Source organism: Bos grunniens, chromosome 22, assembly GCF_055505025.1.
Source record: "Bos grunniens cultivar Pamir isolate PY7600 chromosome 22, Bosgru_T2T1.0, whole genome shotgun sequence".
NCBI classification, from domain to species: Eukaryota; Metazoa; Chordata; class Mammalia; order Artiodactyla; family Bovidae; genus Bos; species Bos grunniens.
Genome location: NC_141186.1, coordinates 56,209,173 through 56,221,384, shown reverse-complemented (window position 1 = coordinate 56,221,384; position 12,212 = coordinate 56,209,173). Strand labels below are relative to the sequence as shown.

Below are 12,212 nucleotides of genomic sequence, written 5' to 3'. Positions count from 1 at the left end.
TTTTGGAAAAATTTAGTTCCATGAAGTAAAGTATATTAGACTAGGAGTTAGGGAAGCTGGGTGTGGACCCAGCTCTGTGGCTAAATTTTGATCCGAAGGTGTCCAAGTAAAGTCTAATGCATAGTTTTACATATGTTTTATTTCTGTGTTTGTCTTTAAACTTGATATATTTTAGAATACATTAGGATCAAAAACCATTGGTGTAACTTACTGTTGTTTAAGAAATAATGACAACTAAGATTTATTGGTACAGTTATTCATCCACTTATTCAGCCACTGTTTTTTCAGTACCTACTATGTGCCAGGGGATTAAAGGTGAATAAAGGTTGGTCTCTGTCATCAGTTTATTCCTACAGTTCAGACAGGAGATGCAAGTTTAGATCCTGCTCTCTGACTGGCTGTGTGATCCTGGCATGTTAATTTGTCCCTGTGTTTAAGATGAGTGCTTGATTTGCTGGGGTGTCAGCTTTACCTGAATCTTCACTTTCCTTAACTACTGGATTTAGGACAAATAGAAAAAAAATTTTAAACTGAGAGTCACAAATTGATTCTTGAAAGAAATTTCTCTTCTTAGGTACAAACAGAATATTCTAGGAAAAGGATTGGCTTGTTTGAAGGAGCTGAGACTCCTTAACATTCAGGCATTCAGTTTCAGAAAGGAGAGTCTCCTTAGCACACTGCCTAGTCTAGAACGTGAGTTCATACTCTCTTTGTGTGGTTTTAAGGAGAAGCCTTGTGTCTTTGAATATTTATAGCAATCAGAGCACTTCCATAGGCATCAAATTTTTTTTTCCCCCTTAGATCGATAAAAGCCCAGAAGGACAATTCACTCAGCTAATGACATTGCCCAAAACCTTACAGCAGCAAATAAATCATATTATGGACCCTCCTGGAAAAAACAGAGACGTGGAAGAGACTTTATTACAAGTTGCTCATGACCCCGACTGTGGCGACGTGGTGCGTCTAGGTATGTACGTGAATCTGACAGGGAGGAGGTGCTGGCCGGGGGTAGCGGGAGGAGGGAGGCAAACTTTGTGGCTGAGACGGCTTCTTTCTTCTTTCTGGCCTAGAGATGGAGAGAGATTGCCTCTAGGAAGAAGAGAGCGCTGACAGTCTGGGGTTTTTCCCAGCCTAAATTCTCATTCATTTGAAGTAGGGTGCTGAAATTCCTTCTATTTTTAGATCCCTCAGTCCTAAATCACTTTAGAGAGGAAAACAATGATTCTTTTGGTCCAAAAGCATAACTTTTAGGAGTTATTGCAAAGACGTGGCTTTGTTCTCCATGGTGGTCTGAGGAAGGAGGAGACTGGTGATGTGTTTAATGCTCTTGCAACATCAAGAACACCACTCTCCTGGGCCCATGCCCCCTCGGTGTGTCTCATGTTGTATGCACTAGGTCCAGCACCCGAAATGTTTCACACATTATCCCCAGTATGTACCAAAATCCTCCCTAGGGTGAACCCCAAATCTGAGCCTGAGCTTCAGAGGTTTGCTGCCTTCTGAGGTGTTTGAGGTGTTACAGGTACTTACAGGTTCATACAGTAAGGAGATCATTATGAATTGGCTCACCCTTCTCTGCTGAGCTTCCCCAGGGAGCAGCCGGGCCTGGCAGGATACAGGTCACCACAGCGGTGCTGCGAGGCAAGGCTGCCCAGCGGGCAGAGCAGCGCATGTGCTTAGGGCGTCGGGCGCCTCTCCTGAAGATACACGTGGAGGCCCGTCTCCAGTTGTTTTCTTCTTAGCGTGGTGCTGGCCACGGAGTGAGCTCTGCTGCCCTTCTGAGGGCCTGAAGGGCCCCTCGCCGTCCTCACTGAGGAGTGCTCTGCGTGGTTGCAGGATGAGCTGCCTCCGAAGAAACGTGTGGTGTTTGGTGTTTGTTTTTTCCCCCCAGTCTTCTCACATCTTGGAATTGAGAGCCAGAAGGCTTAAGCAGGTTTAAAGTGAAAAAATGACCTTCGAGGGTCACCTAACCCCCTCCTCCCTGTGGATTGTAAGATGAGGCGGTCCAGACCCAGAGGGGGCGCTCATTTTCTTGGCTTCACACAGCTGGTCGGTGACACAGCTGGCAGCTCAGGTCTCCTGGCCGTCCGTCCTGATAACCCTTTTCCTTAGTCGCTCTGACACCAGGACAGAGATCGAGTTGCTGGTGTTATTGGATAGCTGGAATGAATATTTAGTTTCAAGTTTTTAAAGTGTTAAGATGACTAACATCTGGCCTTTTTGGCATCATTGCTGGTTTTTTTCTCACAGGGCTCGCAGCAATTGTGAGACCTTCCAGTATGAGACAGAGCACCAAAGGCATTTTCACTGCCGGTAAGAATTTTTAAAAATCCAAACTTAACATACCTGCTGGATTGAGCAGCCTTAGCGCTCCGGGTTAAAATGTAAAGCTTTATCTGTATCCTTCAAGTACTTGTCAGACGCTGGATTTTGCTGGTCATAACCTAGGACATGGCAGTAACATACAGAACAGCAGACGGTGCTGTAATCTGGGGGCCTGAGGTGCTGCTGGAAGGCTTGGCTGCCCAGGTACTCCGTATGTGCAGGGTTTCCCTGGAGGTGTGATATCTTTGAAAGTTACTCATGATACTGTTGCAAAAACAGCAGTACCTTGCCCTGCCCCCCTGCTGTTCCTCTCCAAAGACAACCCCAGCTGACTCTCCTGCTGGTTTATTTATGTTTTCACTGCTGGTTCTCTGGATAATAAGCTGGTATTGCTGCTTCTCCTTTTTAATTTTAGCCAGCATCTATGAATTCAGCTACCCCACCACATACACACACACAGAGACACACACACACAGACACACATACACGTCCGTACATCAGTACGTCCGTCCATCCATCCATCCCTCCATCCCTCTCTCTGTGCTCAATGGTTGTGTCATAGCTTTGAGGAAGTCTTCTTGTTTCCGTTGTCTGGCTGTGTTACTGTGATTCATCGCTGAGCCACCTGATACACTTTTCCTTCCCTGCACACCTTTCTTTTCCCATGGAGTTGTCATCACCTGTCTCATGGGAGAGACCCTTGTGTCTCACGTCTCTGATTCTCGTGGTGCACAGCCTCACTTTGGTGAAGCACACTGTCCAGGCACTTTCTGGGAAGGGGTGCCAGGGAGGCAGATTTGGAGCCCGTGTGTGGCCAGGCCTGTCTTTAGTCACCCTCCTAGCTGACTGACTGAGACTTAGGCTGGTGGTGATTGGAAGTAACTGTCCTTTAGAATTCTGGTGTCATTGCTCCGGTTATCTTCTCACTTCTCTGATTGCTGTTGAGGTCCAAAGCCATTCTGATTCTTAATCCTTTGTGTATGCTCTTTCTGGAAGCCTTTTAGGTCTTTTTCTCTAAGGGCTCTGAGGTTTCTCAGTGGTATATTTTGATGTGAGTCTGTTTTTATCTGTTATACTGGATACTCCTTGCCCAGTTTGGAAACTCAGAGTATGAGGATATAGGAAAAATGTATTCTTTCTTCCCATCTGTTTTCTCTCTTCTCTTGCTGGAACTCCTTTTACTCAAATATTGGACCTCTGAGACGAGTCCTTTGGGTTTTTTCTTTTTTTTTTATCTCTTTGTTCTTTTGCTTTGCTTTCTTGACTATAGTTTCCAGCTTTTCTATTGTTGTTTTATTTTTGCTATTTTAATTTCTTGCATCTCTACTTTTTTTGTTCTCAGAATATTCTTTTTTTTGAAATTTGAAACATCCTGTTCTTGCTTTATGGGCTTAAGCATTTGAACGTATCTTTGGATATTGTCAGATTGCCAAAGTGGGTTACCAGTTAACCTTGACCCTGTGGTAAATGAGTTTTTCCCTTTCCCCATCCTTGCTACCACTTTGTGTCGTCAGATGCCAGACTTTTCTCACTCAGTCTCTATCAGCCGTCCACCTAGCGTCCCTCAGGTGCTCACCACGCAGGATACTACAAGGTAAACACGACACCATCCTGCCTTCAGGGGCTTCACCCTCTATAAAAGGAGACAGGCACAGACATAGGGGCTCGCAGTGCAGGGGATAAACGCACAGAGGGAACCTGCAGAAGGGCGTGATCGTCCAGCCTGATTCTCACCCCTGGGTGGAGACTGCCAGGCGACTGCACCATCACACCTCCTCACGCCTCACCCCAGCAGCGTGGGGACACAGCCAGGCTTCATCCTCCTCAACCTTCAGGAGGTTCAGCCCGTCAGCAGAAGTTTAGTTTCTCAGGTGCCAGATCCACTTGGCTGAAGACTTTCCTGCCACGCAGGGGTGCATGGCTCTGTGTTTCCAGTTAAAATATTTAATCTGCTTTCTTGCTGATTTATCCTGGCCAGGCTGAAGTTGAGGTGCTTTCTTTTGTGTGGGTGGCTCAGGCTGTCACTCTGTGTTTTGCATGATTGCAGCTCCCTCACTGTGGTCCTCCTTGGGTGAGGCTGGACACTTTGGCTCTTTATTTATGGCTTCCTATGCTATAAGGAGCTACTGGATTTACTCTTTTTTTCTTTTTTTAGTCATGATAATGATGGTGTTATGGGGTTAAACAATCATTTTCCTTAGGAATACATACTAAGGGACTTCCCTGGCGGTCCAGTGGCTGAGACTCTGTGCTCCCAATGCCAGAGGCCCAGGTTCACGTCTTAGGGAACCAGATCCCATGTGTTGCAACTGAAAATTCTGCATGCCACAACTAAGACTCCTGTGCAGCCAAATAAATAAATCTTTCTTAAGAAACACATACTAAAAGATTTGCAGATGAAATGACAATGTCTGAGATTTGCTTCAGAAGAAAAACGTTTGGGCTGAGTCCCATTGTTGTCCACCTGAAACTCTCACAACCTTGTTAATCGCCTGTGCTCAACTATAAAATGAAAAGGTGAAAGAAGGAAAGAAGACACGTTGGAAGGAAGTGCATATGGGTGGGGTGGTAACTCAAGATTGGCCATGAGTTGATACGTTGTTGAAGTTAGGTAAAGATACGTGCAAGCATATTATGCTGTCTTGAATTTATCTCAAATAAAAGGTTTTTAAAAATCCATCCTCATCATCTCTTGACCCTTCAGCCTGAAATGACTCTTGGGTCCTCTTTCCACTTGTTCTTCCTGGTCGCCAGCAGAGGGCAGTAGGTATCCCCTCACGGCTCCCGGAGCCCAGATTGCCGCTGGCTGAGTGCTCAGCTGCTCCCCGACAACTCTCCGGGTCGCGGCTTGCCTGCCTCTGCCTCTGAAGGCGCCTGCTTGGGTTGTGGAAGCCGAGTGACAGGATGTCTGCAGCCTGCACTGGGCTGCAGGCCCTGTGAGACGTGGTGTGCGTTCCTTCATGCCCTCCAGGTTTGCACCCCGGGCCCTGCTCCTCTGCTTTATGGTGGTGGAGGGCCGCGCTGGAGGCGGCCCAGGCCAGGGGCAGGGGTTTGTGAGCCCCAGAGACTTGGGTTCAAATCCCAGCTTAACTGCTGTGACTTGGGAAAGTTGCCTAATTTTTCTGAGTTTTCATTTCATAGGGACAATTCTTGTCTCACTGGGTTGTGAAAACTCTACCTTAGGACATACAAAAGTGTCTGGCACGGCTCCTGGTCTTTCCGCTTTGGTCTCATTACCAAGAAGTTCCCTGACCTCTCTTTAGAACCTGCCCCCTCGCACTGTCACGTTCAGCTAGCGTTCACCCCTTCCCAGGTCCCCAGCTGGACCAAACTAGCAGCCTTAGGCCCTGGGTGGCTGATTTGCTCTTTCCCTATCGTCTGACTTCACAGCAAGCTGCAGGACCCCAGCCCCTGCGCTCCGCTCTTAGAAGTCCTCCTGCTGTCATCGTCACGGCTGTCATTCCACCCGGCTTTTCTGGGTCCCTCTTCCAGAATGCTCCAGAGTCCTGCCTCTGTGCAGTCTTCAGCCAGCGAACGTGTCACCTGCCGGGCCAGGAGACCCCAGCGTACTTGGCTGCGCTTTTCCTCCTTTGTAGCCATTACCACTCCTCCCCTCTGCAAGTAAGAAGGCAGGGTCTCCCTAGCTCGTGAAGAACTTCTGTATTCCGGTACTGTTAAGGTCAAGGAGAGCTAAGCTAAGGTTGCATTCAGAAGACTGGCTTGAAGTTGTGGTTCATGCCTTTGCTCTGTAACCTTGGGATGGTAACCAGCCTTTCTTTCTTCTTTGCAATGGAGAGGATGCTAATAACACAGCTCTCAGTGTGTTCCGGGATCACCCAGTATGTCCTTTATAAAGCACTAGTGGTGCTGTATAGACTCGAGTGAGTCTGGATCTGAGTATCGCTCTCTTGCTCGACAAAGTGGAAGCCAAGTGTCCATGGCAGCCAGGAGGGCGCCCTTCCCGGGGGCGGTGACAGGTGGCGCGGTACGTGTCCCGAGTGGTCTGGCCCTCTGTGTTACTCGTTCTCTGAGATTCCCCTACCATCAGATGCCTCCACGCTCCAGGGTGAGCACAGAACTCCTTACAAAACCAAACACTCTCTTTCCCTTTAGCCTGGGAGTTGGTTACAGGAGAAGTAACGCCGACTTCTTAGACTGTGCTGTTAGTGGAGTGGCCTGATTCTCGTCAGGGTCTCAGGGCAACAGCTCAGGTGAGTGGACACTGTTGAGTTCCCCGCTCCTGGCCTGCTCCTCCCTTCACTGCAGCAACAGATGGTATTGCAACTCAACCTGCTAACAGAGCTGCAGCTGCTCATGTTTATAATCTGAGTGGAGGGAGGTGGAACTGTTTGGGCTGGAGTTGGGGGCTTGGAGAGAAATGGGTCTGGGGTTAGTAGATTTGACTGAGAAGCAAGCAGGAGCCAGACAGGGGAAAGCCCTTAAAAATCTAAAAGGGAATCCAGAGTTTCAGTGAGGGCGGAGGGAAGCCCCTGGAGGATCGTCGGAAGACTGCTGCCGCAGGAGACTGGCAAGCAGCTCGGAGGGATGTGCCGCTGTTGCTTGGGAAAGCGGTCAGCCCGCCACGGCCAGCCTGGCGAGGAGGCAGGCCTTGACCCAGGGCTGTGGGGAGAGGCAGAAACAGGCAGGGCTTAGACGGCGCCGAGAGGGGCCCGGCTCCCAGGCTCATAACTCAGGAAGTGGGAGATGGTGATGCCCTTCCTGGAGGTGAGGGAACACAGGAGAGCATGGCAAGTTTAATTTTCGAAATCTCTTGCTTTATTTTTCCCCCCGTCTGATTTTCTGGTCTATCAGAACTAATTTGGTGGTCAAATACCTACTTAACCTCTGTAGCTTCAAAAGATTCAGCTTTCACCAAAACAGGTTCAGTCTTGTTCCTAAAGAGACTCCACACGCCTCACATCTGTCCTCACGTTTCCTGAATGTGATGGAAGGGCCACTGACTCTGCTCTCCTTCTCATGTCTTATGACTAGGCATTTTATTCCCGTTTTTTGGTACTTCCATATTTCAGTAATACAAACTTATTATTTCAATAAAAAGAATAAGAATGAAGGTTCTTCTGGTGATGTATTTATCATTTAAACCTGAACGTTTTAAAAATAAAAGCACCTCAGAAGAGATTTTTTTTTTTTTTTGTAGATGTAGGTGACTGTGTTTGGAAATTAATTGCAAGAATGTTGAGGGCTTATTGATTTTCTCTCCTGTAGATCTGAAATGCAGAATTATAGGAAGGTGGACCCCTCTCAACCTGGTCTCATCTCTGCCTCTCATTGTTTCCTGGAGAAGTTTGTTTGTTGCTGAACTTGTGAGTTTAAGGTCGCGTAGGAAATTCATAGTCTTACGCGTGTAGTGATTTTGCTGTAGGTCACATGAAACGGGCTGGAAGTCAACAGAAGGAAAACCTGAGGAGCCATATGTTGGGGTAGATTTCTGGTGGCTTTCAAAACTACATCCTGACTTTGGATCCTAATCCGAGTTTATTATGACCAGCTTTAGGTGAATAAGGAGCTGCCTGATTTAGAGGAGCTGATTGAGGAGACCTGCACCTCTGTCCCCTGGGGAGGGAGCAGAATCCAGGTGCTTCCAGGTGCTTCCAGTTTGGGGCTGTTTCAAGGAGTCCTGCTCGTCATGTCTTGGTGCCTGTCTTTGGGTGAGCAAAAGTGTGCCTTTCTGTTAGCTCTCTTCTTCAGATCAGATCAGTCGCTCAGTCGTGTCCGACTCTTTGCGACCCCATGAATCGCAGCACGCCAGGCCTCCCTGTCCATCACCAACTCCCGGAGTTCACTCAGACTCACGTCCATCGAGTCAGTGATGCCATCCAGCCATCTCATCCTCTGTCATCCCCTTCTCCTCCTGTCCCCAATCCCTCCCAGCATCAGGGTCTTTTCCAATGAGTCAACTCTTCGCATGAGGTGGCCAGAGTACTGGAGTTTCAGCTTTAGCATCATTCCTTCCAAAGAAATCCCAGGGCTGATCTCCTTCAGAATGGACTGGTTGGATCTCCTTGCAGTCCAAGGGAGTCTCAAGAGTCTTCTCCAACACCACAGTTCAAAAGCATCAATTCTTCGGCGCTCAGCCTTCTTCACAGTCCAACTCTCACATCCATACATGACCACAGGAAAAACCATAGCCTTGACTAAATGAACCTTTGTTGGCAAAGTAATGTCTCTGCTTTTGAATATGCTCTCTAGGTTGGTCATAACTTTCCTTCCAAGGAGTAAGCGTCTTTTAATTTCATGGCCGCAGTCACCATGTGTAGTGATTTTGGAGCCCAGAAAAATAAAGTCTGACACTGTTTCCCCATCTATTTCCCATGAAGTGATGGGACCGGATGCCATGATCTTCGTTTTCTGAATGTTGAGCTTTAAGCCAACTTTTTCACTCTCCACTTTCACTTTCATCAAGAGGCTTTTGAGTTCCTCTTCACTTTCTGCCATAAGGGTGGTGTCATCTGCATATCTGAGGTTATTGATATTTCTCCCGGCAATCTTGATTCCAGCTTGTGTTTCTTCCAGTCCAACGTTTCTCATGATGTACCCTGCATATAAGTTAAATAAACAGGGTGACAATATACAGCCTTGACGTACTCCTTTTCCTATTTGGAACCAGTCTGTTGTTCCATGTCTAGTTCTAACTGTTGCTTCCTGACCTGCATACAAATTTCTCAAGAGGCAGATCAGGTGGTCTGGTATTCCCATCTCTTTCAGAATTTTCCACAGTTTATTGTGATCCACACAGTCAAAGGCTTTGGCATTGTCAATAAGGCAGAAATAGATGTTTTTCTGGAACTTTCTTGCTTTTTCCATGATCCAGCGGATGTTGGCAATTTGATCTCTGCTTCCTCTGCCTTTTCTAAAACCAGCTTGAACATCAGGAAGTTCACGGTTCACATATTGCTGAAGCCTGGCTTGGAGACTTTTGAGCATTACTGTACTAGAGTGTGAGATGAGTGCAATTGTGCGGTAGTTTGAGCATTCTTTGGCATAGCGTTTCTTTGGGATTGGAATGAACACTGACCTTTTCCAGTCCTGTGGCCACTGCTGAGTTTTCCAAATTTGCTGGCATATTGAGTGCAGCACTTTCACAGCATCATCTTTCAGGATTTGGAATAGCTCATCTGGAATTCCATCACCTCCACTAGCTTTGTTCGTAGTGATGCTTTCTGAGGCCCACTTGACTCTCTTCTTAGGGGTGGAATTGAAAAAATGAAAAGTGCTAGTCGCTCAGTCATGTCTGACTCTTGGCGGCCCTGTGGACTGTAGCCCGCCAGGCTCCTCTGTCGACAGGATTCTCCAGGCAAGAGTACTGGAGTGGGTTGCTGTTTCCTTTTCCAGAGGGTCTTCCTGACCTAGGGATCGAACCCAGATGTCCTGCATTGCAGGCAGATTCTTCACCATGTGAGCCACCAGAGGTGGCATTACTGGGTCATAAAGCGTGAAGCTGTCCAGCAGTGGTGGATGCTGGCTGACCAGTGTCCCGGTGGCCCTCCCGGCCGCAGAGTCCTGCTGCAGAGCCCCTGGGACCAGGCTTGGTAGTGTATCCTGTTGATGCTCGGGCCTCTGGGAGGGGAGTGGATGGGTCGTATTGGAGTTTTCACTTATACTTTCCTGATGACCAGGAAGTCTGGGTGTTTGCTCACACGCTTACATGGATGTCCTCTTCTGTGAAGTGTCTGTTCTGCTTTTGCACATTTTTCTGTTGAGTTGTCTGCCTTTCCTTCTCTGCACTGAGTTCCCTGCATAGTCTGGGTACAGGTCCTTCCCTGGACACGTGGAATGCTAAACTGGCCCACTCGGGGGCCTGTCGTCTCACTCTCTCACTGGGGTCCTTTGATGAGCAGTCCTTAACCTTACTCAGTCCAGTTTTTCGGTTTTGTCCTTTAAGGTTGGCAGCCTTTCGTGTCTTCTTTAGGAAATGTTGCCCTTCCAGGTTCATGAAGTTTAGTCCCTCGCTTTGGTTGCAACTGGAATATTAAGGTGAAAAAGATCCCTCACTCTGATCTCTTGGATCTTAACCATCTGCACAATATGGCTCTCTGGGAGAATCTGACTAAAACTCCAGGCCTAAAAAAACACTAAAACTCATGTCTGCAGAGACGCGCATTCAGGACACCTCCCTGTGACTTGAGAGAGTTCTCAGACTGGCCTCGAAGCCTGTCTGTGGGCGCCTTGCTGGAGAACCCCCCTGTAATCCAGCCCTGTCACTTGGCAGACCAAGAAGTCGACCCCCAGAGATGGGGAGTTGCCGTGCCCAGCTGGGACTAGCACCCCGTTCTCCTCACTCCCATTGCAGGGCTCTTTCCAGCCATTACCTGAGAACATCTCTGGCAGAACCGTCGAAGGGAGAGACTTTGTAATTAAGGGTGGCTTCTCTCCACTGGCAGCAGACAGTGGCTTCCTGGTGGTGCTCGTGAGCAGTGGTGCGCTCACCTTAGTTAGGTGTTAGGCTCCCCGGAGTCTGCGAGCAAGGCTGGCGAAGCTGAGCTGGGACCCTCGTGTCGACGTCTCCTTGTCCAGCCGTGTCTCAGGTACTGCCTTGAGCCTGTGTGCAGCTGCAGGGCTGTCTTGATCTGCTCTGGCTGGAATTCTAAACCACCTTACACAATGTGTTTCCTGTCCTGGCACTCTAGTGGGTGAGGTTTACCAGAGCGTTTGCTCCAGGGAGAAAGAGGTGGAGGCGGGGAAAGGGGCTGCGTGTTTCTTGACGAGGCTGGTGTTCTGCAGTTGTCGTTCAGTGCACAAGCAAGGCCAGGGTTTCTAGAAGCGTTCGCTAATGATTTTACTGGTACCCTGCCTTTTTACCTGCCTGCAGTCGCCTTGTAAAAGATCCTGAGTGCACTCAACTGCCTCCAGGTAACATGGCCGGGTGTTTTCTAGAGTGCTCACACCCCAGGGCGCGGAGTCTGGGAAACCGGTCTTGTGACCTCGTCAGCAGTGCCCACGCGGCGTGTCACACCTGCCACACACACCCCGGTCTGGATCTCAGGGTGAGAAAGACCGTTGGGATCTCTGAGCCATGCCCTGAAATACAGACTGCATGATCTCACTGTCTGCAGATAGGCTCCTATGAAGGCTGACGGGCAAGAGTGCCCGCGTGGTTTGCCACAAACCCCAGAGTGCCTTCCTCCCATTTCCTCAGGCACTTGTGACTCCGTAGCTGGGGGCAGACGGCCGATCGAGGTGCATCTGCACCATCACGGCAAGTGTTTGCTGAGCACCTGCCCTGTGCTGGGGCCACACTAGGCGATGGGGACACGGGGGTGAACAGGACAGGGCCCTGTCCTCCGGGAGCTCCAGGGCTGGGCAGAAGGATAGGTGAGCGCCGCACAGTGTGACGAGTGCCTCGCTGGGCGTCAGCACAGGTGCCGTGAGACCAGGAGGAGCAGCGTCTCAATCGCTGGGGAGTCGGGCCTGCGGACCCAGCATCTCCAGGCAGAGGGTGATGGGAACGTGATGCTAAACTCAAAGGCTGCAACACGTGCTTCACTGAAAGGACTCCCTCAGCCCCGAGCTCAGGCACCTGTGCATCTGCATTTCTGCTTCAGCAGATGTCGAAATCAGTCTTTTCTCTCCAGTCGATCAAGGCAGTCCCTGGGGTCTCCTAGACCCCTCGGTCAGCGCCGCTGGGCTCCACTTCAAAGACAAGCCTCCGGTCCCAACGTCGTGGCGCCTCCAGTGAGCATCCACTCAGTGAGCCTCGATGTTCTCACTCTCTCTTCTTTTCTCTTTTAGGTCTGAAGAAATCAGTGGTTTATAGTTCACTCAAACTGCATAAAATGTGGAAAGGATGGGTGAGAAAAACGTCCTGACTTTGGCTTGCTTTTATCTATTTTATGTTTAGTTGAATAAAATGGTCCTTTTTGACAGAA

The 12,212-nt window shown here is 49.0% G+C and overlaps 1 protein-coding gene across 7 annotated transcripts in view; it reads left to right on the top strand.

Annotated features, from left to right (window-relative positions):
• LOC147348676 (phosphatidate cytidylyltransferase, mitochondrial) overlaps positions 1–12,212 on the top strand; it is a 52,383-nt gene extending 40,171 nt beyond the window's left edge. For 4 of the 7 annotated variants that reach the window (XR_015151840.1, XM_086368579.1, XM_086368576.1 and 1 more), the window contains 3 exons: positions 802–967; positions 2,251–2,313; positions 12,076–12,212. Coding sequence is in view for 6 of the 7 variants with exons in the window: in XM_086368579.1 (XP_086224705.1) it covers positions 802–967; positions 2,251–2,313; positions 12,076–12,152 (306 nt within the window). In the remaining variant the exon portion in view is untranslated. Of the gene's footprint in view, positions 1–801; positions 968–2,250; positions 2,314–3,839; positions 3,920–12,075 lie in introns of all 7 variants that reach the window. The other 3 variants (XM_086368580.1, XM_086368577.1, XM_086368581.1) reach the window with 2 other exon arrangements.